The sequence below is a fragment of the Penicillium maclennaniae genome (assembly GCF_028827695.1).
Source record: "Penicillium maclennaniae strain IBT 15551 chromosome Unknown utg000007l:1.0-4884863.0:1.0-4888362.0, whole genome shotgun sequence".
Classification (NCBI taxonomy): domain Eukaryota; kingdom Fungi; phylum Ascomycota; class Eurotiomycetes; order Eurotiales; family Aspergillaceae; genus Penicillium; species Penicillium maclennaniae.
Genome location: NW_026623219.1, coordinates 523170 through 547383, shown reverse-complemented (window position 1 = coordinate 547383; position 24214 = coordinate 523170). Strand labels below are relative to the sequence as shown.

Genomic DNA, 24214 nt, shown 5'->3' with positions numbered 1-24214 from the left:
TAGTCATTGGCGTTCGAAATGCATCAAATTGGATGTCTTCACTTTATTTGGCTGTTTTGATCAATCCAAGGTTCCAAATCTTGCTGACATCACTTTTTCGGAGGTTTGTGCACCTCGCTATCACTATATTGAAGCAGTTTTCTCTGGAAAATTCTTCCGAGGATATACAACTATCTTGTGTAACTGAGCTTTGGATGGTCATAAACACTTGGAATATTCCAAGCTATCCAGCAAGGTTCATCATCGAAATTTCACGAGCACTCAAATGAAACAAGCAATTTATCTTTACAAAAATGTTCCATATCGCAACGAATCACGATATCAATCGTCGAGGAGCCAAGACCAGTGTCACCGGTATGATTCTATTTGCCCACGTTCTGCCACTAACAGAGATATGGCATCTAAGACAAGCTAATACAATATTCAGAGAATGGACGACTGGATATCGACGTCGAAAGGCTTGAAAAGATAAATGCTTCTGTTGCACCTCGTTCGCGCTTTCCAGTTTACAAGACACGTAAGAAGAAGGACCTGGATCAAGAATGTCCTGCTCCGCCCTCACTCAATATATTGATCCAAGTTGTCGGGTCTCGTGGAGACATACAGCCTTTTGTTGCCCTTGGACTCGCGCTTGCTCGGGCAGGCCACCGCATCCGAATCGCGACTCACGAAACCTTTAAAGACTTTGTTGAGACTCACGGCCTAGAATTCTTCAATATCGGAGGCGATCCAAAAAGGCTCATGGCGTACATGGTGAAGAACCCCGGCTTGATGCCCGGCATGAACAGCCTGCGCAATGGAGACATTCAACAAAACCGAGCAGATATACGAGAAATCCTCGACGGGTGCTGGCGAGCATGCTTTCAAAGCACAGACGAAAACACGAAGCCTTTCTTTGCCCATGCGATTATCGCCAATCCCCCCTCATTTGCGCATATACACTGTGCAGAGAAATTAGGCGTACCTTTGCATCTGATGTTCACGTAAGAGATCCATCGTCATTTCACATGAACCAGAAAATGCTCATACAAAGCAGGATGCCTTGGTCGCCGACCCAGTCTTTCCCTCACCCCTTGGCAAACATACATGCCTCTTCTTCGAAAGGAAGCATGATGAATTACCTATCCTATATATTTGTTGAAATGCTCACATGGGAAGGATTAGGAGATGTCATCAACTCATTCAGAAGCAAAACACTGGGACTCAAGCCTCTGGACAGAGCTTCTGGACCCACCATTGTGTCTCAACTTCGTATTCCGTACACCTACTGCTGGTGAGTAGCCCGCAGTTTTTTTTTGGATGATTTGTTCCTCACATGAGTACGCTCTAGGTCGCCAAGCTTAATCACCAGGCCTGAGGACTGGGCCGCGCACATTTCCATTTCGGGATTTTATTTTTTGCCCATGTCATCTCCATACACTCCCCCTCCAGCGTTGAAGGAGTTCCTCAATGGGTCGCCTCCGATCTACATCGGGTTTGGCTCTATCATTGTGGACGACCCTAAGAAATTGACTTTATTGTTGTTGGAAGCAGTACGTCTGGCTGGAGTAAGAGCCATCATCTCACAAGGATGGGGGGAACTGGGCAGCGAAGACTTGGTGATTCCTCCAAACGTCCATCTTCTGGGCAATTGTCCCCATGACTGGATTTTCCAAAAGGTTTCTTGCGTTGTGCACCACGGCGGCGCCGGTACAACTGCTGCGGCTATGGCTGCTGGGAAGCCATCGATCATCGTTCCCTTCTTTGGTGACCAGCCATTCTGGGGGGAGATGATCGCGAAAATAGGGGCAGGCCCCAAGCCCCTCCCGTTCAAAAAGCTGACTGCGCCCGATCTGGCTGCCGCAATTGGCGCTGCCCTTGAACCAGATATCATTCGGAGAGCAAAAGAACTCGGGGAACAAGTTCACCAAGAGAGCGGCGTCGATGCGGGAGTTACATCGTTCTACCATCAACTTAAGCATTCTAAATTGGGTTGCGCGATTGCAAGCTCGCACGCAGCGGCTTGGAAAATTCGAGGAACGAACATCCAGCTCGGCTCGGGTGCCGTGGCGCTTCTAGTAGACAGAGATCTACTCGGTACTGACAAAATTGAGCTGTATGTATACAATCAGTGGATTTCATCGGCGCTCCTTAAGTTGACTCTCTTAATTCAGACTTCGACCACAAAAATATGACTTGAACGTCGGACCTCGAGATCCGTTTTCGGGAATGGCTCTTTCCCTTATTGACTCAACTAGTGAAATCGGCAAAGGCCTCAACAACTTTGGTGCGTCAACTAAAGAGCTCTTCCGATTAACTTTCGAGAAACAGTCCGTGGCCTCAAGCAAGAGATCTGCATTTGCCTCTGGCCTACAGGGTATCGGAGAAGCCTCTGTCAATGTGGTTCGAGCTCCCATAGATCTTGTCTTCGCATTTACTCAAGGTCTACACAATGCGCCGAAACTCTGGGGTGACCACAATGTCGAGTTGCCCGAGACGATCGAGGGTCTACAAAGCGGGCTCACAGCAGCCAGCAAGGTAAGTTGGAATCCATCATCTCGTTTCAACGCCTAATACTCTCAAAGGAACTTGTCTTTGGTGTCTACAACGGGTTATCCAGCCTCATCTTGTTTCCCAGAGAATCTGCCTCTCACCGGAAGAAATTTGAAATTCTCACGGGGATAGGCTATGGAACAGCTTCGTGTATCACGAAAACTTTGTCTGGTAAGTGTTTTTTCATAAATCAAGTGCAGTGACTTCCATCTCAAACGAATCTCACCAAATGTAGGCTTGACCGCAATCGTCACGTATCCTCTGAAGGGGCTTGATGTGGAACTCTCTAAAGCTCTGTCTACGAAAAAGCTTACCGCTCTAGAGATAGAGCTTCTCAGCCAAGGCGCGAGGGATACGGCCCACATCAACGATGAATACATCAATGTGGTCTTAGATCGATGGAAGGTTATAACGCGGGGCGTCAGGAAAGGAAAGCTGAAGAAGAGAAGTATGCATTGGCCCCAAATTGGGCGAGGTAACAAGCCGGTAAAATCAAAGGAATCGAACTAGGCAGGCGTGCGGAATGGATTGATGGACACGTCCTCCAGGTTCATTCATCATGGGATACACAAAGAGTGATCGTGTTTTAGTCCAATATTGTGTTGAGTAAATGTTCAATCTGAAACGTGCGCTTGTGTGCGCCTCTGCACCAATGAGCACATGTCATCAGAAGTCCAGATATATATCCTCGCTGAAGATCCGCAAATTGAAACCTTGGCAGGAGTGACAAATACTCGGGATGACTAGATATGTTGAGGTTGGACGTGCAGCAAGTCCAGGAGTCAATGTGATCACCTGTGCTCACACATAACCCACATTCTGGGGTAAGATAAAAAAGTTGGCGTCAATTAATTTCCACGGAGAATACAAATGGACGATGTGACTCAAAAAAAGGAAACAAAAAAATTGACCGACGCAGGGGTCGAACCTGCAATCTCTTGATTCGTAGTCAAGCGCCTTGCCATTGGGCCAGCCGGCCTTGTTGTGGAGAGGGAAATTTTTTGCATATATCAATCATGTCTTACTTGGGTTTGGTAACCACTAATTAAAGTAGGAAAGCGACTAATCATAATTGATTACACAGTAGCTTGCAAAATCGTCTTACGTTTTTTACCCTCACTCCTTTTATCAGCCTCCCCTGCCAAGATTACTCGAATCATATGCTGTTAATTCTCGACTCTCGGCTCTTTATACAACATAGTATTGAACCAAACCGTCACATTGTTCTTTTCGGGTTTAATCAACTGACTACCGCGATTTTGTTTGTGGGTGCTGCCGCGAGCCAAGGATGTCAATCAAAAACAGCGTTTGGTGAGATCTGACAAAGAAGAATTCTTTAACAAAGTGCATTTTGATTAGGCCCCAATATTAGTGAAAGATGATGGGAAGATGTTCTCTATAATGTCCATTTTGGTCCCACTGCTTTGCGTCTTGGAGCGCGCTCTGAGACGTCAGTCGATCCTTGGAAGACACGCGACTTTAGGATGCCAACTGGGCAATATGCTAGAAGGTACCGCTGACCCGGCTGGAATTGAGGAACCTGGATTTGTGCTACTCTGCGGAGATGCTAGCCTATCCTCCTAAGTATAGCCCACTTGTCACTGACTGACTGATTTATCTACAATGAAGTTGTTTGCCGGCCAAAATTGACGATTGTTCTACACCCTGCTCCCATATCTTCTGATTTAAGTCTTAACTACGATAAGTCTACTACATATATGCTGCCTGAATAAGCAGAGCTTGGGTGGGCACATCCAAAAAGATACTCTAAGGACCTTTTCAGGTTGGCGATAAGCGGTGTGGAGGGCGGGCCGGGCGAGGGTGTCAAATCCTTCGCTACTTCGCTGTTCGTGGCCCCATGTAGCTTTTACCAAAAATAAGTTGGGCCTGTTAGTTGAAACGAGCTAGATGCACCACTTTTGCGACCATGATCAATGGTCCATATTCCACGAAAAGCAAGACTAGGAGGCTTGAAAGCAGGATGTCCAGTCAATAGTCCAGGCTAGCTCTGGCGCTTAATGACTTGCTGAGCGGCGCTGAAATGCTCACTCACCAAAGAACCTAACCGCCCTAACTATTCACAGCCACACCACAGCCTCATGGACGGGCAAAGAAGATCGCCGAGCAGTTTCAACGTGTACCCGATAATCTCACTGCAGATGCTGGTTCTCTCCCAGCTCAATGTAGCGAGCGAATACTGGAGAGCTTATCGTCTGTCGTCCCCGGTCCGTCAAATCCGGTAGTTGGGGACGTTAAGGCAGCGTCCGCAGGTGCTAGCCTCAGGGTAAAGAACGTGAAGAATGTACTAGCGGACTTCATGGATAAATCTGCCCCGCAAGCCAATCCTAGCCCTGTTTCCGGGGACTCGCTTCTGGATCGCATCAACTATTCCGAGTGCTGGAAGGCGGCGTTAGCAGCAATCGAAGTTGTCCAGAGACACCGGGCAATCAAAGCATTGGACGACATTGCAGAGCATCTCGGCGACAGGAACTGCATCACTGTGTCGGGTGCCAGCGGTTCCGACGGCTTTGCCCGGCCAGAAGATCAACGATATTGACCAGGAAGACCGAAAGAATCACCGTTTCTTTGTCTATCATGATGCCACGAACTGGCATCCAGCATTCCATCGATTGACAAGAGAGCGTCCTCTGCCATTGGAGTTTGTGAATAAACCCGGTCGTGACCTAGATCTTATGTGTCTTTTCATGCGTGAAGTTAGGCAAAAGCTAGTGACCACGGACCCGCAGCGTGGAAAGACTATTCTTTTTCACCTGGTCGTTCCCTCGTGGTCCAAACTGCGTATTAAGGAGCCGCTGCACTTTCCCGTAGACCTCTTCCCTCTACAAATCGAGGGCTTAAGGCACGGGGGCAAGAATCAGGTCGAGCTAAACCTTCCAGCAGCTCCCTCTGGGCTATTAGACGACGTTGAGAATGTTCTCGATCCTCACAACTGGAACAAGATAGCAAAAGGAACCAGTATAGGTGTCATGATGCCGACAGTTGGCTGGGGGGTTGAATGGTGCCTTTCTTGCTCTAGGTCTTGGCGTGGGCGCTGTTACAGGAATTGGGATGGTCGCTACCATTCCAATATGGTGGGGAGGTGGAGGGTGGGCTATGAAAAAGGCAGCTCCAGCTATTGGGAATGCTATCTATGATTCTTTACGTGAAGAGGCACCCAGGGTGCTAGGGTCTACTGAGCGCTTGGAGACCACGGAGTTTTTGCGCTGAAGCTGAAGGGGATAACCAAGAGAAGGATCACATGTTGACAGCCAAACCAACTTCGTCTTTCAAGCTCCTGATATGCAAAGTTTTTGTTCCGGCGTTTCGTGGATGACTTGAGGTTGATGAGCGTACAAACTGAGCTCCCCAAACTGAGCTCCCACCTCCGCATATCACGAATCATTCATAGCTTGTCACCGAGTTGCTCTCGATCATATCGCAAATTAGCAGCCGCTTCGATGAGGATAAATTCGAAGCCATGTTGAACAGCAGGAGAAACAGAAATTGAGGGGTGCCCAAGGTTGCACTCATATTATCATCGCCTCGTTTCTTACCATACCGCTCAAAAGATTCTTAGCCAGGGTTAAAATTTAGTTTAATTGATTCAGATCAGAGCGGTCTTGGAAACTGTATCTGAGAAAGAAAGAGTGTTTGTAATAGTCCAAGCCGATCTTGCAAGCTACTGTACACAGAAAATAACTAACTTAGGATCAATCATTTTCAAATTTCCCGAATTATTTACCATGGATGACTCTTCGGAGTGTCAGTAAGCTTTCAAATGATGGTTTAGACAAAACTTACTCTGCCATCCCAACACCAGAATGTCCCATTATCCTTCTCATCCTTTTCCCCAATGACCTTGAGCATGCTCTCCACGCTTTCAGAAGGCTCAATTGTACCTTCTACTTCCCACCCTAGCTCAATGTTGGCCATATCACTGTGGGTCAATTAGTTAATCCACAATAGTTTCTAGAATAGTCTCCACGTACGTTTGAACCTCCCCGGGGTGCATGGCAAGAATTGTCGTTTTGCTTTGGCCGCCACCATTGCGCTCCAGTTCTGCTGCCATGTGCCTCAGCATCTGATTGAGCGCGGCCTTGCTCGCTCCATATGCCCCGAAGCCATCCTCATGGCTTCGAAACGAGGCAGTCGATCCTGAATCAGAGGATATGAATACCGCCTTGGAAGGTGGGTGGTCGGGGTTCAGTTTGATGAGTTTCTGTGCACATATTATGGGACCGATGGTATTAGTGTGCAAATGAAGAGCGAAATCTGAAAAAGATCTTCAGGTTGCATCATTAGTAGAGCTTCCAGTGACATGCTCATGGCTTCGTACATCTCTGTTGCTCGATTTGGATATTTTAGCACACCGGCATTGAGCACGATATTCTTCACAACCATCCCCCGTCGAGTAGCCTCGCTGACTTTGTTCACAAAGTTCTGAATTGTCAGCAAGCATAATCTGAAGTTCGTCAGTGCTCACTCACATTGATACTCTCCTCGTTCGTCACATCGCACTGCTCGACTAAGCAGCGTTCGGACATCGATTGGCTAGAAATCAGTTGCAATAGCTTCTCTGCTACCGAAGGCTTTCGCACGCCGGCGATGACATTATGGCCAAGGTGCAGGAGTTGTCTCACAAACTCTAGTCCAATGCCTCTCGAAGCGCCGACTATCACCCAAGTTTCGGTCATTTTCAAGCACAATTCAAATCAATTCTTCGGTGAGAATTTCAATAAAGAGCAAAGAAAGCGTATACGAGTCGGGCTGGAATACCGAGGCAAATCGATGGGGAGGCAAACCAGAGATATAACCTGGGAACCATCTCAGGGTGGGGCGAATGGCGGGGGTGTCGCGACCTCCCATTGGATTGGCGCATGTTTATCCCAAAATGGAAGGCCGTTGGAGCGGTTGAACGATTATGGAAAGAACTTGAAAACGTGTGCTCGTACTTCTCTAGTATATCTAACTTCCTTCCATCCGGTGACGCGCGATATGCACAACAATTAGATCGTCCTCAAACCACATGCACATTTTCTTAGCTTATACAGGCAGAGAGGAAAACCTGGAAGCAAACACGCGATTTCAACGAAGAACGTTCAATGAGGCGAGCTTATTATTTTATAAGCAACTTATAGTGGATATTCACTTCTAGACAAGAATGCCGCGCTGTCCTCCAGATACTATAGTCGACCCAGCCATTACTCCGGCAGCTGAGGACTTTCGAGGAATGACGAGCACTCTTGCAATCGGCCGGATCTCTAGGGTCATTAAGATCTTCATAGAGGACTGCAAACCTCTTTTGTCACTGTTTGAAGACTCACAGGGAGATATCGTGAAAGAGAAACAAAAAACAAGGAATAGACTGGCTCATTTTCTCGAAAGGGGGTTCTAAGAAACTATATTGCCCTGCAGATGCTCTAGACTTTCATTTATAGTACTCAGCCACCCAAGTCTTGATCTGTGCAATCTCGGCATCGATAACTTTCTGGACACCCGCATTCGCTTGACCATTCTTCAAAATAAGGTCAGAGCAATGGAAGCCACCGGGAATGATGTTCAAAGGTGCCGAAGGTCGCGACTTCAGAGGCCCACCAGGGCGGAAGCTAGACGAGACGCCAGATTCTCTCCAGGGATCAAATTGTCTAGAAATGTGGTCAGAAAAATGTGTTCATCTCTGTTTAGGTCGAGTCAGGGTCTTCGGAGGAAGGGATAATCACGTACCCGTTAGCCCAGATCAGTCGAGTGGTGTCGGTCAAGTCCCAGCCCTTGGTCCAAGCATTGACTTCGGCGGAAGACTTGCCCTCTGCACTACCGTAGGTGTAGCCATTGACTTCGGGGAAGAAAAGAGGACATTGGCGCTGCCAATAAGCGCCGTTCACAGTCCGGGAGACAAGAGAGGGAGTATCACTTGGCGCGCCACTAGAGATACCAGTCAGAAGATACATTTTTTTTGAATTCCAAGCATCTTCTTACTCTTGCCAATAGAAGAATGGCTCGTTGCAAAGGAGCCATTGCCACTGTCTATCAATGGAGTTGTTCACCGATGTATCAGTGAATAGGGGGCTTGATGCATTGTAAGTGTCGAAGCAAGCAGTGGTGTCATTTTCGGTCCAGTAGCCGTATCCCGCGCATGCTTTAAATCTGTATTAGAGATGTATCCAAATCATAAGAGCTGTCTGTTTTCGACTCACATCCTGGGAAATAGATCTCTTTGAACCACTTGGCGTAACCCTTGAGTGCCTTATCAAGGCCGACTCCGTTGGCTCCTGGGACCTTCATCGCACCCGCCTCGACATTCTGTTTAGGCTGGTCAGTTTCCAATATCCAAGCAACGAAGCTGGTGAAAAGATACCTCAACGTAGTCGCAGAATTCGAAGAAAGATGAATATCCCGTGTAGAAGGAGTTTGATTGCCATAGCCAAGGTCCGTTCTCAAGAGCACTGATCAATAAGTTCGCGCGTTAGTTCTGGTCATTCAGCAGAGAAGGATGGGCATACGCAGCAAAGTCATCGAACTCCAAATCACCAAGTCCGAACATGTCTTTCAGATTCTGGATCTTCTTTTCGCTTCCGGATGCGAAGACACTATCAATGTGATCCACCACGCGCTCAACATCCTTACTGCAGTTCTTTGGCATTCCCTCTTGGACAGGAACAAAGTATTGCCACTGAATGGAATTTGTGAGCATAAAATTAAATCAAATCGGAGCTGGAGAGAACTCACGTAGTCATAAATTGCCTCAACCGGGGCACTAGTAGAATGGTACGCCCAAAATGTACCGGGAGAGACTGACTCAGTCCATGCAGTCAGAGCTCCACTGTAAGAACCTCCACTCAACACCCAAGGCTAGAAGTTTATAATTTTAGCTCACGTAGAATGGTGCGGTGATAATGGACGCACGGCATTCTGGGAATTGCTGCTACTGTTCGTATCAAAAGGAAGATCCACATTCTTAGCGAAGTAGGTGAGATCGGCAATGGCATTTTCCAGAGTCAGGTATTGGAGATTTTCGGTTGTCAAATCAGAATATGGGCTTGAATTGCCCCAGTATCGGTCTGTAAATCGAGAAAATCAAGTTTCAATTAGCTCCCATTGAACGGGGAAAAAAGGTGGGGAATGGATCCGACGAACGCTCAATGAGAATCACTGCGCCTTTGATTTCTTGGGCAAAAGCACCGGTTAGAGTCTTGTTCGTCAAGTATCCAGTATATCCAGCGGCTGCTTCCTCGCCAGGGGTGAAGAGTACGACCTATTAGTTGTGTGATAGTCAGAGGGGTGTCTCGAATGAGCGCATGAAAGCGAAATGTAAATACCGGTGCACCCTCGCTCTCCCACCATTCAGAGTTCCACCAGTACTGCTGAGAGAAGGTTCCAAGGCTCGGATTTTTGTGATCAATGAGTTGCTCAAAAGTGGATTGGCCGTATGTGGCTGTTGCCGCTGCAACAGCAGGAGGTGGAAGAGGTCGACGTCCAGCTGCCTGGGCACCGGTAGCCCAGAGCATAGACAGAGCAGTCAAGCCCAGAGAGTACATGACTACAGATGGTGAATTGCCTCCGCAGTCTATAGTTACAGGTTCGAAACCACCCCCGAAAGTTTCTCGGGCACTAGAGAAGTAATCACAACACAAAAAAAAAAAAGCAACAGCAACAGCAACTCGAAGACCGGAGCTTTCTACTATTTATTTGACACCAGAAGAAAGCACTTCGGCTGACAAAAGCTACTAGTGGTGGGGTTTCAGCGGCATCATGCAGACTATGAACGACCATTGTGTTGATTTAGCATAGAAAGGCCCTGGTAAGTCGGAGTCCGAGACCAAGAATTGCGAAATTGTTCACACAAGCATTGGTGGCAATGCTACGATACGAGTCTAGCGGCACTTTTATCGCGTAGTCTAGTTTTCTGGGAGGGGAAGTGCAACGCTAGCTAAGTTTTCTCACGGAATCAAGAGATTTGTGCTTGATTTCCGTCGGGGGTCCGAACTGAAAATACCACCAGCTGATAACCTACTCGCGGTCCCGCGCGTGTGACTGGTTCCTGATAAGTGCTAGCATCGCTTCAATAAAGCGGAGCGGGGCAGGTGAAGGCCGCTAGCCAACAATCACAACAATGTCAAGAAGCTGCCCACTTTCTCATTTGTCTCACATTTGAGCTTCTAGTTGACAAGCGGGTACCTCAAAGTCCCGTGGACGCAAATGGCGGAGAGTGGCCCTAGAAGCAATTTCCCATCTTTTGTTCACTGTTCAGTCTTTTCGGATGTTAATCTAAATTCAATAGGGTCACTCTTGACAACTCGAACTCTTCCACTCCCCCTGTGGAGCCCTGGAAGACCTGTCCACAAATGACCCTCAAGCACCTTTCCTAGTGAGAGTCAGTGATAATGATTCTGATTCAAAGTCGTCGCAGAATTTCGAGGAATTTCTTTTCAAAGTTTTCATCCACTTGAGATCCCTTCAAATAATTTTACCCCCCCTGTAAGCGGACCTGAGCTCTTTGATGCGCGAACAATAGTTTGCCAAATCGAGGCGAAGGCCACGACGCCTATGATATGTCTCCTTGAAAAATTATCCGACGTCCACAGCAAAGATAAAGATTCTCGAAGTAATCTTGGCAGCAAGCAAAGAGCAGCAAGCAAAGAGCAGCAAGCAAACAAAGAGATGAAAAGTCTTGCTACGGCTTAGATGGAGATTCTCTGTAGGCATGGAATGCGAAACTAGAAAAAAGAAGAATTGGTCTCTTTAGGAACATTATTAAAGTATACACAGACCTCTCATCGCGAGAACTAGATTCTAACCTTGCCACAGTAAATTGAAATACTTGGAAACAAGATGATTGACTATACCGCTTTCGGGCCGAGGGGAATTCAAACCATGGCACCTATGATACTGTTTCCCGATGACTCGATTCGTCGGTCGTTCCTGAATTTCCGCCTCTCATGGCCTTGTGTTTTACAATAGATCTGGACATGATTTTCATGAGCAGATATCAGTTTTCCATGTTGGTCTTAGTAGCAATGTAAGCACCAAAAGATTTGCCTTGACCACATGACTGAGCTCCATAAACAAGTCGAAAAAGGCGATTATTTCCAACGGGAGACCCGATGAGAGGCTCGATTCGGAAAACGTGATGAAACGAGGTTGCGGTAGTAGAGCTCCCAATGGACAACCGCCAGCTTTCATTAATCGTCTCAAAGGGTTCAGCACAATTCTGAACTACTGCATAGGCTCGTACCTATTAGGCAACGCTTTTGTGTAGCCCACGCTTTCTACGTACACAAATCTCTGGAGCGAAGCCTTGTCATGAAGAGCGGCGAGATACTTCCAAAAAAAGAGGACGCAGTAATGAGACTACTGAGTTTAGAGTGTCCATAGGTGCGAGGGTCGGAATCAGGATATTTTTTCGAGAGGAGGGTCCCAACATCACACAGCATAGCGCATTCATCATCATCGGAGGTAGTTTCCACCGTGGCTCGCAGACTTTTCACTAGTTCAGTATCTGTATCAATCGAGTGTGCTGTGGTACAGTTTTTGTGGTTGACAGCAGCCTCGGAATGTGACACGAGCTCCTCAAGGTAGACGAAATTCTCGGTGTGAATGGATTCATCGCAAGCAGAAACAAAGATTTTGGCGTTTTGCGCCCGCCGGTTTCATATACAGATTTCATATACAGTAAGTCCAGACTCTCGAATGCGAGCGGCCAGGTGTGTGAAGTCACAGTCGCTAGATACCAAACAGAAGCCATCGAATTCGCTTGTGTACAGAAGATCCATTGCGTCAATGATCATGGCCGAGTCAATAGCGTTCTTACCATGTGTATACGCAAATGTTGAATAAGCTGGATTGATTGCATAAAAAGCTCTTCCTTCCAACTTTTCATGTACGGACTGATCCAGTCTTCGTAGGCCCGCTTTACATGAGTCGTGCCATATCCTGCGAATTCTACGAGTAGAAGATTGACGGAGGTAGATCGCGCATTGTCTACGTCAATAGGGACTGCCAGCTTGTGTAATGATTCAATGCCATGGTCTTGTAAGTACATGAGGCCGGAATGTTATATTGGTCGCGGGTAACTGATTTGACAGCGTCATCCTCGCGGCTTAAGTCATCAGTCCATTCTTTGTCACGATCACGTGTATTTGACTGAGGACTATCCTGATGTTGGCCCTGAGATGGGTACACCTAACTGTATTGGCTGTTAGAGAGAGAAAACAGATGTTCTATACCAGACACCAAGTGTGCAGATGAGTGAGCAACCATGTCTGTTTAGCTTACGATAAGCTCGGCAACTGTGGGGGGGCAGTCTCCGGGGTAAGTTTGCGTAGACTTGAACGGTCAAATAATTCCTCTTTCCTGATAAGTGACGTGACCACGCAAGAGAAGCCCAAAATGCCTAAAGTACCCAGTATAAGTAGAATTATTAATCCCATAGAATCGTGGCCCGCCTAGCGTGACGCTAGCTTGGATCTGGCAATCTCTACAGATGGGAAACACTGACAGAGGTCCGCCGGGCCCGAGTCCCGACCCTTCCCCACATGAAATTCCCCGCTGATGCCTAATTTTTCCTCTAAAAATGAAGTCCCTCTTACGCCCGGAAGGCTAATAATTCGTAGTCCAAACCAGTGGAGAACGATTCACTATGACTCACCCAGCCATTTGCACATCTAAGCCCCAAAAGGAGCCCGCGAGCTTGGCGTCAGCCTTTCTAATCCAACACGGACATGGAACGGAAGATGCCGCCTAGGAACACAATGTCCCCACTTGGGATTCAGGATGTAACTTAGCCGGGGTTTTGCCACGAAGTGCTTGCACTTTCCAGAAGGCCTTAGTACCCTTCACGGTCGCATCGGTCGTCCGACACGATGAGTCAGGATCTACACTCTAGAGTAGTCTAAGGCTAGGGTCGATTCATCACCGCTAATTCTGATAATAGAAGTGCATTGTCATTTGATCTTGCTCCCTCACCGCGGAGACTCAGAACCCTGCTAAAGTGGAGCCGAGTGGGTGGCAACTGTGGGAATGAGAACCAGGAACGGACTTAGGGGTTTAGCTAGTGTGGGTTGAGGCTTGGTCTGTGACTAATTCTCTTTTCCTGTGAATTTTGCTCACTTCGTTTTTTTCCAATATCCTTGGAGTAATTCTATTTGTTAAGACCTGACCAAATTTGATTTCTTGAATCTACATTGCCTCGAAACTTTTGGTCTACGTGATATAAGATCACAGCCTCTGCCGTCACCAGTGCTGGGGATCGCACCCGCTGATAGACCTGGGGAAGTGGGTTCGGGTGAGTGGACCGAAAATTCATCATAAAATCCCCATCATGTTGTCACTACCGACCGCCGATGAGAAATCGGCAATGAGAGATAGTGTCGACTCCGAGGTCAATTCTCTGCAGTCGCGTAGCTACGAGCAATATGAGGGGATCACCACGTCCAATACCCAAGGCGGGATATCTATGCGGTCTGGAGTCGATGTCGAAAAAGCCGAGGAGGACTTCTCCGACCTGAACAAGCAATTTTCCAACATCTCGCACCAAGCACGCCGGTTGTCAAGACATGCTTCGCGAGCCTCAAAGCCTGCGGCCAACAACGAGGATGTGGAAAAGGCTGCGAGCTCCACCGACACGGATGAATCTTGGGATCTAGGAGACGGCTCTGCGCGGTAATCGAGCTGCCGAGGAAGAGGCTGGCATTAAAGATAAACAAATTGGTTGGTCCTGAAAGGCGATGGAACCCTCACGATCTAACATTCTGTAGGTGTCATCTGGAACAACCTCACGGTCCGTGGAATGGGCGGTATGAAGACCTTCATCAAGACCTTCCCAGACGCAATAATCGACTTCTTCAACGTCCCAGAGACGCTCATGCACATGTTTGGCTACGGGAAAAAGGGAACCGAGTTTAAAATCCTGGAAGGGTTCCGCGGTCTCACACGACCTAGTGAAATGGTGCTGGTCCTAGGAAGACCAGGATCTGGATGTACTTCTTTTCTCAAAGTGATCGCAAACCAACGCTTCGGCTTCACTGGCGTTGATGGAGAGGTCCTGTACGGTCCTTTTGAATCCGAGACATTTGCCAAGAGATTCCGTGGTGAAGCCGTATATAACCAGGAAGATGATATTCATCAGGCGACTCTCACAGTGGAACAGACACTTGGATTTGCACTGGATACAAAGACTCCTGGCAAGCGTCCCTATGGCGTATCAAAGGCTGAATTCAAGGAGAAAGTGATCAAAATGCTCCTTCGAATGTTCAACATCGAGCATACTGCCAAGACTGTCATTGGCAATCAATTCATTCGCGGTGTTAGTGGTGGAGAGAAGAGACGTGTCAGTATCGCGGAGATGATGATTACTTCAGGAACTGTGTTGGCGTGGGACAACAGCACACGCGGCCTCGATGCCTCGACTGCTCTCGACTTCGCCAAGTCCCTTCGAATCATGACCAACATTTACAAAACCACGACTTTTGTGTCTCTCTATCAGGCCTCGGAAAATATCTACAAACAGTTTGATAAAGTGCTTCTCATAGACAGCGGTCGTCAAGTCTTCTTCGGCCCTTCGACTGAGGCTCGAGCCTACTTTGAAGGCCTTGGATACCGAGAGAAACCTCGGCAAACCACCCCAGACTACCTCACCGGCTGCACAGACCCGTTTGAGAGGGAATTCCGGGATGGGAGGGATGCTGAGAATGTTCCCTCCACACCAGAAGCACTCGTGCAAGCCTTCGAGCAATCGGCCCTCAGCAAAAGACTCGACGAGGAAATGCAAACGTACAGAGCCGAGGTTCAGCAGCAAAAGCAGATCTACGATGACTTTGAGATTGCGAACCGGGAGGCCAAGCGAAAGTTCACACCCAAGTCTTCGGTGTACTCCATTCCTTTCCACCTGCAGATTTGGGCATTAATGCAACGGCAGTTCTTACTCAAATGGCAAGACAAATTCGCTCTAACAGTCTCATGGATGACTTCGACAGGCATCGCCATTATCCTAGGTACCGTGTGGCTCAATCAACCAAAGACGAGTGCCGGTGCGTTCACTAGAGGTGGTCTTCTATTTATTAGCATGCTATTTAATGGCTTCCAAGCCTTTTCTGAGCTCGCTTCTACGATGATGGGTCGTGCGATTGTCAACAAGCACCGATCATTTACGTTTTACCGGCCTAGTGCGCTGTTCATTGCCCAGATTCTCGTCGACACCACCTTTGCGATGGCAAAAATTCTTATCTTCAGCATCATCGTTTATTTCATGTGTGGCCTAGCCCTTGACGCCGGTGCATTCTTCATCTTTGTCTTGATCATTCTCACAGGCTACGTATGCATGACTGTCATCTTCCGCTCGCTCGGATGTGTCAGTCCCGACTTTGACTACGCGATGAAATTCGCCGCTGTGATCATTACTCTTTTTGTCATCACATCCGGATACCTCATTCAATGGAGTGGTGCACAGGTTTGGCTGAGATGGATCTATTACATCAATCCATTTGGTCTTGGCTTTGCTTCGCTAATGGTCAACGAGTTCAGTCGACTCACAATGACATGCGTTTCCACTTCCCTAGTGCCAAATGGTCCAGGCTATGACGATATTGCTCATCAAGCTTGCACACTTGCTGGCGGCGAAGCTGGGTCAGACGTCATCCCCGGCCTCAGCTATGTGGAAAAGACTTTCAGCTATTATTACGGTGATTTATGGCGCAATTTTGGTATCATGCTAGCTCTGATTGCTGGATTCCTCGGTACAAATCTCTACTTTGGAGAAACGATCCAGTTCGGCGCCGGTGGCAAGACAATCACATTCTACCAGAAGGAGAACAAGGAGCGCAAGAAGCTCAACAAGGCCTTAGAGATGAAGAGGGCCAATCGCCAGTCAAAAAATGTGGCGGCAGGCTCTGATCTCAAGATCACCTCAACGTCAGTCTTCACCTGGGAAAACGTCTGCTACGAGGTCCCGGTCGCTTCGGGCAAACGACAGCTGCTAAATTCCGTTTACGGCTACGTCCAACCAGGGAAATTGACGGCCTTGATGGGGGCATCTGGTGCAGGTAAAACCACATTGTTGGATGTTTTGGCGTCAAGGAAGAATATTGGCGTAGTTAGTGGTGAAATCCTCGTTGATGGGAAGGCTCCTGGTACTTCATTCCAACGAGGTACGTCTTACGCTGAACAACAGGATACCCATGAAGCCATGCAGACTGTTCGTGAGGCACTGCGATTTTCTGCAGACCTTCGTCAACCATTTGAGACGCCGCAATCTGAAAAGTACGAATACGTTGAAGAGATTATCAGCCTCCTTGAACTCGAGAATCTTGCCGATGCGATCATTGGAACACCGGAGACTGGCCTTTCGGTTGAAGAGAGAAAGAGAGTCACGATCGGTGTTGAGTTGGCCGCCAAACCAGAGCTTTTACTGTTCTTGGATGAACCTACCTCTGGACTGGACAGTCAGTCTGCTTTCAATATTGTTCGGTTTTTAAAGAAACTTGCAGCGGCAGGCCAGGCCATTCTTTGCACAATCCACCAGCCCAACTCCGCTCTTTTCACATCCTTTGATCGACTACTTCTTCTCCAGAGAGGCGGAGAATGCATCTATTTTGGTGATATTGGTCTGGACTCACACATCCTGCAAGATTACTTCCGCCGTAATGGTGCCGACTGTCCGCCAGAAGCCAATCCAGCTGAGTGGATGCTGGATGCCATTGGCGCTGGACAGACACGCCGGATCGGTGATAGAGACTGGGGAGAAATTTGGCGTACATCTCCAGAGCTAGAGATGTTGAAGGAAGAAATCGTCTCCATCAAGGAGTCCCGCATACAAATTGTCCGTCGGAACTCAGATCCAAACTTGAGAATGGTTGAGAAAGAGTATGCGTCGCCCCTGTGGCATCAGATCAAGGTCGTGGGCCGACGAACTCATTTGGCATTCTGGCGGTCTCGTAATTACGGATTCACTAGACTTTTCACGCACGTCGTGATTGCCCTTCTCAGTGGTCTTGCATATCTGCAGCTCGACGACTCTCGCTCTTCGCTGCAGTATCGTATTTTTGTCATTTTCAACGTGACCGTCCTGCCCGCGATCATCTTGCAGCAAGTGGAGCCTCGATACGATCTATCCAGATTGATTTTCTACCGCGAATCTGCTTCTAAGACATACAGTCAATCTGCATTTGCCATTTCTATGGTCTCTGCAGAGCTACCATACAGCATTCTCTGCGCTGTCTGCTTCTTCCTACCGCTCTATTACATTCCCGGCTTCCAAAGCGAGAGCAGCAGAGCCGGTTACCAGTTCCTCATGGTCCTCATCACAGAGCTGTTTGCCGTAACTCTCGGCCAAATGATCTCAGCTCTTACTCCCAATAGCTTCATCGCGTCCCAGTTTAACCCGCCGATCGTCATTATCTTCTCCTTGTTCTGTGGTGTTTCAATCCCAAAGCCCCAGATGCCGAAGTTTTGGCGATCCTGGCTCTATCAACTTGACCCTCTCACCCGCCTGGTCGGTGGCATGGTCGTGACGGAGCTTCATGGGCGGAATGTGACATGCACCAGTTCTGAATACAATCACTTCCAGGCACCGGCCAACGAAACTTGTGGTGACTACATGCAGCCTTTCTTTGAGCGCGGTGGTGCAGGGTATCTCTTGGATAATGCGACCCAAGCGTGCGAGTACTGTGCCTATAAGGTCGGAGATCAATTTTATTCGACGTTTGGCATGGACTTCGACCACCGCTGGCGCGACTTGGGTATTTTCATCGCTTTTATTGGGTCTAATTTGATTATTCTCTTCCTAGCGGTAAGTAAATCCAGATATTTCAGGGCAGAAATGGCTCGCTAACAATTATTCCTATTCAGTCGCGATTCCTCAACTTCAATAGAAGATAGGCGTTGATGATACACTCACTCAATGTCCACCTGGGTAATTTGGGGTTCAACAACTTGAATATGATGGATAAAAGCAGCAAAGACTGGACTTATTCATGAGCTTTAGCATTTCTAATGAAGATCATGGGTTACATAAAAATCTTGATGGTTATCATTGAAATTAATACAACCAAAAGTTTCGGGGATTCGATGATCCTGCCAATGCGTAATAAAACGTAAGGGGTTATGCATTTACTCCCACCTTCCTAGTTGATGACCCTCGCGAGAAAACGCAGCAGTCCATCAAGAATATGGGGCAAAGTGGGTTTTCTCCGCGCTTCATCGCCGGATTCCCCACGACCCCCACGCCGCTTAAACAAAGTAGGACGGAGCTGAAGTTCTTGTGCACGGTCGAGGTACCCGACCTGCAAGCGTCCGAGGCAAATTCCCGCCTATAGATAGTCTACATGAGGTTCTAGGCGCATTGGTTTCGGACTTCCCCCGAAGTGCATATCCCTGCCATGCCGGCTTTACGCCCGAGTGACAGAAGTCCCTTGTGATACGAGCAGCCTTCCATGAGACTTGATGCACCTCACAGCGTACGTCCCTGGATGCAGCTCGTCAGCCGACATCGGTCTGCCGGCGTATTGACCGATCTTCGAGCAGTACGTTGGGTTCTTGGCTCTGCGGGGACTACGCTGGGTCTTCCCCCGCAGTATTCACACAGTCCGATTTCCCCGGTCATTTAAGTTTTGGCTTTTGCGGAGTATCAGGTCTGTGATGAACAGGAATCAGAAACACAGCATCGTGTCGGAAGTTTGGACTAGTAACCGGCAATGAGAGTTGATCGTCAGGCTATATTTTCTCATTTATCCCCAAGCTCTTTTTTGTGATGTGACTTATCTTCAGACTCCTTTCTTGTTTACTCCGACGTTACAGTCATCCAATTCCTTTCGGTCCTCAATATCTCAGTCCTCATAAGTTCGATCGAGAGACATTGCCTTGCAAATGGCCAACCATAATGCTGAGCCAGCACCAGGCTTCAAGGGCGATATACATGATGCACCGACCATGAAACACGCCGATAGCAACGAAATACAGGCCAAGTGGAAGTCCGTCAAAAATGCCGACGGCGATACTGCCATGGCGCTTTTCGACGACCCGGCGGAACTCCACGAACCGATCGACCCAGCCGAGGCAAGACGAATTCTGTGGAAGATTGATCTTATGATCCTACCGTATTTGGCTGTTTGCTATGCCTTCTTCTATATCGATAAAGTCCGTTAAGTCTTTGCAGATTGCAGTGGAAGCGCGCTTTCCTAACATTGTTCTCACCGGACCAGACCACCCTTAGCTATGCTGCTATCTTTGACATGCGAGAAGATCTCAACCTACATGGCACTCAGTACAACTGGCTGAGCAGTATCTTCTATTTTGGCTTTCTTGCCTGGGCATTCCCCACCAATTTTCTCTTGCAACGCCTTCCGATCGGTATTTTCACCCCCGGAACAAACGCGGGAACCCAGACCTGATTGAGTATCTAGGCAAATATCTCGGAGCCAATATTTTCTTGTGGTAGGTTTCGGAGACGAAAAATCGACTTAATCGTTCAATGGCTCATGTAAAAGCAGGGGTTTCTTCCTCATGCTCCAGGCAGCATGCAATAGTTTTGAGACCCTTTCGGTTCTTCGCGCGCTAGGTGGCGCTGCTGAAGCTTGCTCCGATCCGGCCTTCCTCTTAATCACCAGCATGTGGTATACCCGTCGTGAGCAGCCCGTTCGAATTGGCCTTTGGTATACTGCAAATGGAATCGGAATTGCTCTGGGTGGTCTCCTCGGCTACGGTATAGGTCATATCCGGGGTGCTTTGCCTTCATGGAAATACGAGTTTCTGGTGATGTAAGGATCATATTCAATTACCGATCACGTCTTCCGAGTACTGAATGATTTATAGCGGCGCATTGTGTGCTTCCTGGGGTATCGTCATGTTCATCTTCCTTCCTGATTCCCCTGTTACTGCGCGCGGCCTTACAAAGCGCGAGCGTCGGATCGCCGTGGACCGTCTTAGAGAAAATCAGACCGGCGTGGAGAACAAGCACTTGAAGCCTTATCAGATACTCGAAGCTTTCTTGGACTATAAGCTTTACATGTTCTTCATTCTTGGTGTTGTCTGTATGTTGAAACCAACGCTGATTCAACTTGCCGTAACTAAAGAAAGCAGGCAATGTCCCCAACGGCGGCATCTCCAACTTTGGGACCATCATTATTAAAGGATTTGGATTCTCTACTCTTGTCACAACCTTGATGCAAGTCAGTAACTTTTGCCTTTTTCCAATCTTACTCGGCTCTGACAGCTGATGTTTTCAGATTCCATATGGTGTGCTCATTGCATTGTCCATATTGGCATGCGTCTACTTGAACGATCGCTTCGAAAACAGACGATGCATCTTCGTACTGATTTTCCTCATTCCCAACTTAGCTGGCGCATTCGGACTTCGTTTCGTCCCCACTCAACATCATATTGGCCGGCTGATCTGCTACTACCTGACTGGACCGTACAATGCTGCGTTCGTGCTCATCCTGAGTATGCAGATCGCAAACACAGCAGGTGAGCCATTGATACTCTTATCTCGCCGAGCCGACAATTGCTGATTCTGCGAATTAGGCCACACCAAAAAGGTCGTCACCAATGCAGTTCTCTTCCTCGGCTACTGCACGGGCAATATTGCGGGACCGTTCTTCTACAAGACCGATCAATCGTACGTACAAGTCTGAGTCCTCCTTGGAGATCGTACACAAAGCTGACACATTACAGTCCGACATATGAGCTCGGTATCTGGTCAATGATTGTTTCACACTTAATCGAGGCTGTCCTGATTTCCACGCTCGGTCTTCTTCTTCGTTGGGAGAACAAGAAGCGGGACCGTATCCAATCTCAGATGGAGGGCGGTCTCGAAGCACGGGATCTGGATTCGACTGCTTTCCTGGACTTGACCGATCGGGAGAATTTGAAGTATGTTTTACCTCTCAGGTCTTTCAAAAATTGCTTGCCTGCACAAGTTTGTCGATGACAATTGCTGACCTGTTGTTTTAGTTTCCGAATACATCTATTAGGAGATTGATGCGTGTGGATTCGAGATCTTACCTTTTAACTTGCGTATTATATCTATGACTCCTCAAGCTTGTGCGTGCTTGTAGATCTATGTACCCAGCATTACCAAGACTTGACTACCTTAGTATTGCTTTCCCCTTGTTTGTTTCGTGTAGAACTAAAGGAAACCCCGGAGCTCGCACATGACCAGCGGATTTGCGTCAAGCTATTTTGATCTCAGACAGGGTCCAGGGTAGTGCAGAGATATCGTACAAAGCACACGAGTACAGCAGATATGGAGCAGGCGATGAAATAGTTCCCGATGGGTTTGAAGATATAAAGTAGCATAGTATGACAATGACAGAACTCTCAGAACATCAATAAGAGCACAATACAAGAAACTAGATTGAGAAGATGAAGGCAGAGGAGATAATATAACAACAGGTTATACTCCGGACCCTTGCCATAGTCTATTGGCCCATCTTGACAGAGACAAGACGAGGAATGAAGGATCGGAGAAAAGTCAAGCTTTTCACACCCTAAACAACCCTAGACAGCAAAAGTGATCATTTCATGATTGAGCTCTCAAATACAGCAGGATGTAGTATACAACCTCGCTGATACTAATGATCAGGAAACACACCGTCAGAACCGTCAAATTGCACAAATCAAGATAATGAACATGGTTGCGTATCCTCGGAAAGTCCCAAGTCCCTAACAAGCGCCCTTGACCACCAACACAGCCGAATCATGGCTTTCCAAGGAGACACTATAATGCGACTTGACACAACCCAAGTCTTTTCCGCTCCAAGCATCAAGAACATGATACGATTCGCCACCCTGAAGCTCAGGAATCTCCTTCCATATAGCAGTACGGGTGGCAGTCTTGTCCTCTGAGTTGAGCATCAGGACTAAAGTTCCCTTAAGATTCGACGAAGGACCAGACCAGTACTCGGCTGGGTGAGCAGGATCGAATGTCCAATCTTGATTATAACCCCACTTGTAAGGGTGCGCGGAGCGACCAACGACTGGGTCTTGATGGAAGTTGATGAGATATTTGTTCTTAATGGTAGCCACGTTGGGATCACTCAGGTCATTGAGCTAGGATAATGTTAGTATAAGATATGGGGAATAATCTCTTCAAATCTATCACCCACCGCAGTACCAATGATCAGAGGAGCTTTCATAGCAGCCCACAAAGCGAAGTGAGAGCGGCCTTCCGCGTCGGTGACATTGCCATTGCCAACCTCAAGCATATCTGGATCGGGATGGCCCCAGAAATCGACATAGTTCATCTTGAAGCTGTTCTCGTTGGCGATCTCCGCGATACGGGTCCAGCTTGCTAAGAATGATGGTGTGAGAACTCTTTCCAAAGAAAATGTGATGTACGTACCGCTGATATCGCCCGACATGCGCCACGAGTTACCAGTTTCATTGCCCCAGGTATTCACATCCGCATCTCCCCAGTCACAAAGAGAATAAAGAATGGTCCTGTTCTGGTCGAGAAGGGCATCCCGCATCCTTGTGTAGCGGGTATATGTCTTCGACTTGGTCCAGTCGTAGCCAGGAGGTGCTGCGTCTGTCAGATCTGGGCATGTTCCGTTGGGATGGTTGCCAGAGCCGTCGGGAACACAGGCTGTGTTCTGATCAGTCCAGTTGGTCGGGACACCACAGTTGTCATATTTGAGGTAGTCGATTCCCCATTCAGCCCAGGTTTGGGCGTCGATCTCTTCGCGTCCAAGGCTGGCGGGGTAGCCTGCACAGGTAGTCTCGCCGGCACCTGGATAGTTCCTGAGTTACGTTGGCGTATACAAACACGAAAACGGGGTTGACTCACTGCTGTAAATACCGATCTTCAAGCCAAGATTGTGTATCTGGTCCGCGAGACCTGAGATACCGTCTGGAAATGTGGTATAGTTATACATCAAGCGGCCCGTCGTGCTGTTTCTTGCGCCCTTGATGGACCAGCAGTCGTCGACTAGGGAAATTTTGATGTTGATGAGAGCTCATGACAATGGAAAGGTTCCCCACGAGGTTTTCTTACTGTTCACATATCCATATCCTAGCTCCTTCAACCCCAGATTGACCATCTCATTGGCGGCAGTCATGATCTTGTCCGCATCCACATCACACCCGAATGCGTTCCAACTGTTCCAGCCAAGTGCTGGGAGTCGACCCTGCTTAGTCTTTTAGCATTCTCCTCGCCTTGGAGCTGTGGATGCCTGAGCGGAATCATTTCTTACCACGCCATCCTTCCGCACAAGAGCATTCGCCGAAGAAAATAAAGCCAGAACAGCCAGAGATGAAGTAAACATGGTGACTAGAATCTGGACACAAGGATCTGACCTCCAAAAAACAGGGTCAAAAATGCTTAGCTTCTTATTTATATGCACATTTATTGAAGTAGTAAGAAGCCAGTGCGGGGAACGGATAAATAGAACGACATCGTCAGCCTAATAGAACCGCCGATCTTCGTGCGCCGTATGTGTAAGCTTCCATGGGGGCCCTTTTGCATTCGTCATCACCAGTGCCGGAGTCAGTCCGGGGATGAATAGCCCGAGTCCCGTGGAGACTATCTGCAAGGTTGAGAATTAATAGCTGCAGTTTGTATTTGAGGGAATTGCGAGACCCCGGACTTCTCGCCACCTCCCCACATCTGTGATACTACTGTAGCAGAAGATTGAAAGTCTGGGTAGTCATGATACATGTCTATTCGTAAAATCGTTACTTGTTTTAATGTACA

General features: G+C 48.0%; 6 protein-coding genes across 6 annotated transcripts; 3 read left to right on the top strand and 3 right to left on the bottom strand.

Moving 5' to 3' along the window:
- Positions 1-293: 293 nt before the first annotated feature.
- Positions 294-5089, top strand: N7477_007409 (glycosyltransferase; the record flags this gene model as incomplete). The annotated part of the gene is made up of 8 exons (XM_056969072.1): positions 294-354; positions 428-983; positions 1037-1273; positions 1331-2095; positions 2154-2517; positions 2565-2703; positions 2768-2980; positions 4617-5089. The coding sequence occupies 8 exons, from the start codon at positions 294-296 to the stop codon at positions 5087-5089; spliced, it is 2808 nt and encodes a 935-aa protein (XP_056819104.1).
- Positions 5090-6270: 1181 nt separating this feature from the next.
- On the bottom strand, positions 6271-7226 carry N7477_007408 (SDR family oxidoreductase; the record flags this gene model as incomplete). Its single annotated transcript, XM_056969071.1, has 5 exons — positions 6271-6285; positions 6334-6469; positions 6522-6815; positions 6869-6972; positions 7020-7226. The coding sequence occupies 5 exons, from the start codon at positions 7224-7226 to the stop codon at positions 6271-6273; spliced, it is 756 nt and encodes a 251-aa protein (XP_056819103.1).
- A 734-nt stretch (positions 7227-7960) lies between these two features.
- N7477_007407 (putative serine peptidase) lies at positions 7961-10067 on the bottom strand (the record flags this gene model as incomplete). Its single annotated transcript, XM_056969070.1, has 10 exons — positions 7961-8177; positions 8257-8454; positions 8509-8668; positions 8727-8832; positions 8888-8975; positions 9033-9202; positions 9259-9381; positions 9436-9590; positions 9667-9784; positions 9849-10067. The coding sequence occupies 10 exons, from the start codon at positions 10065-10067 to the stop codon at positions 7961-7963; spliced, it is 1554 nt and encodes a 517-aa protein (XP_056819102.1).
- Positions 10068-13849: 3782 nt separating this feature from the next.
- N7477_007406 (putative ABC transporter) lies at positions 13850-18402 on the top strand (the record flags this gene model as incomplete). The annotated part of the gene is made up of 4 exons (XM_056969069.1): positions 13850-14125; positions 14175-14238; positions 14286-18313; positions 18373-18402. 4 exons carry the CDS (start codon positions 13850-13852, stop codon positions 18400-18402), a joined length of 4398 nt encoding a protein of 1465 aa, XP_056819101.1.
- A 987-nt stretch (positions 18403-19389) lies between these two features.
- On the top strand, positions 19390-21502 carry N7477_007405 (putative MFS allantoate transporter; the record flags this gene model as incomplete). Its single annotated transcript, XM_056969068.1, has 10 exons — positions 19390-19659; positions 19725-19872; positions 19926-19956; positions 20013-20279; positions 20335-20552; positions 20602-20690; positions 20748-20988; positions 21046-21139; positions 21196-21411; positions 21475-21502. 10 exons carry the CDS (start codon positions 19390-19392, stop codon positions 21500-21502), a joined length of 1602 nt encoding a protein of 533 aa, XP_056819100.1.
- A 683-nt stretch (positions 21503-22185) lies between these two features.
- N7477_007404 (glycoside hydrolase family 27 protein) lies at positions 22186-23786 on the bottom strand (the record flags this gene model as incomplete). The annotated part of the gene is made up of 6 exons (XM_056969067.1): positions 22186-22572; positions 22629-22813; positions 22865-23251; positions 23309-23449; positions 23516-23648; positions 23715-23786. 6 exons carry the CDS (start codon positions 23784-23786, stop codon positions 22186-22188), a joined length of 1305 nt encoding a protein of 434 aa, XP_056819099.1.
- Positions 23787-24214: the final 428 nt, after the last annotated feature.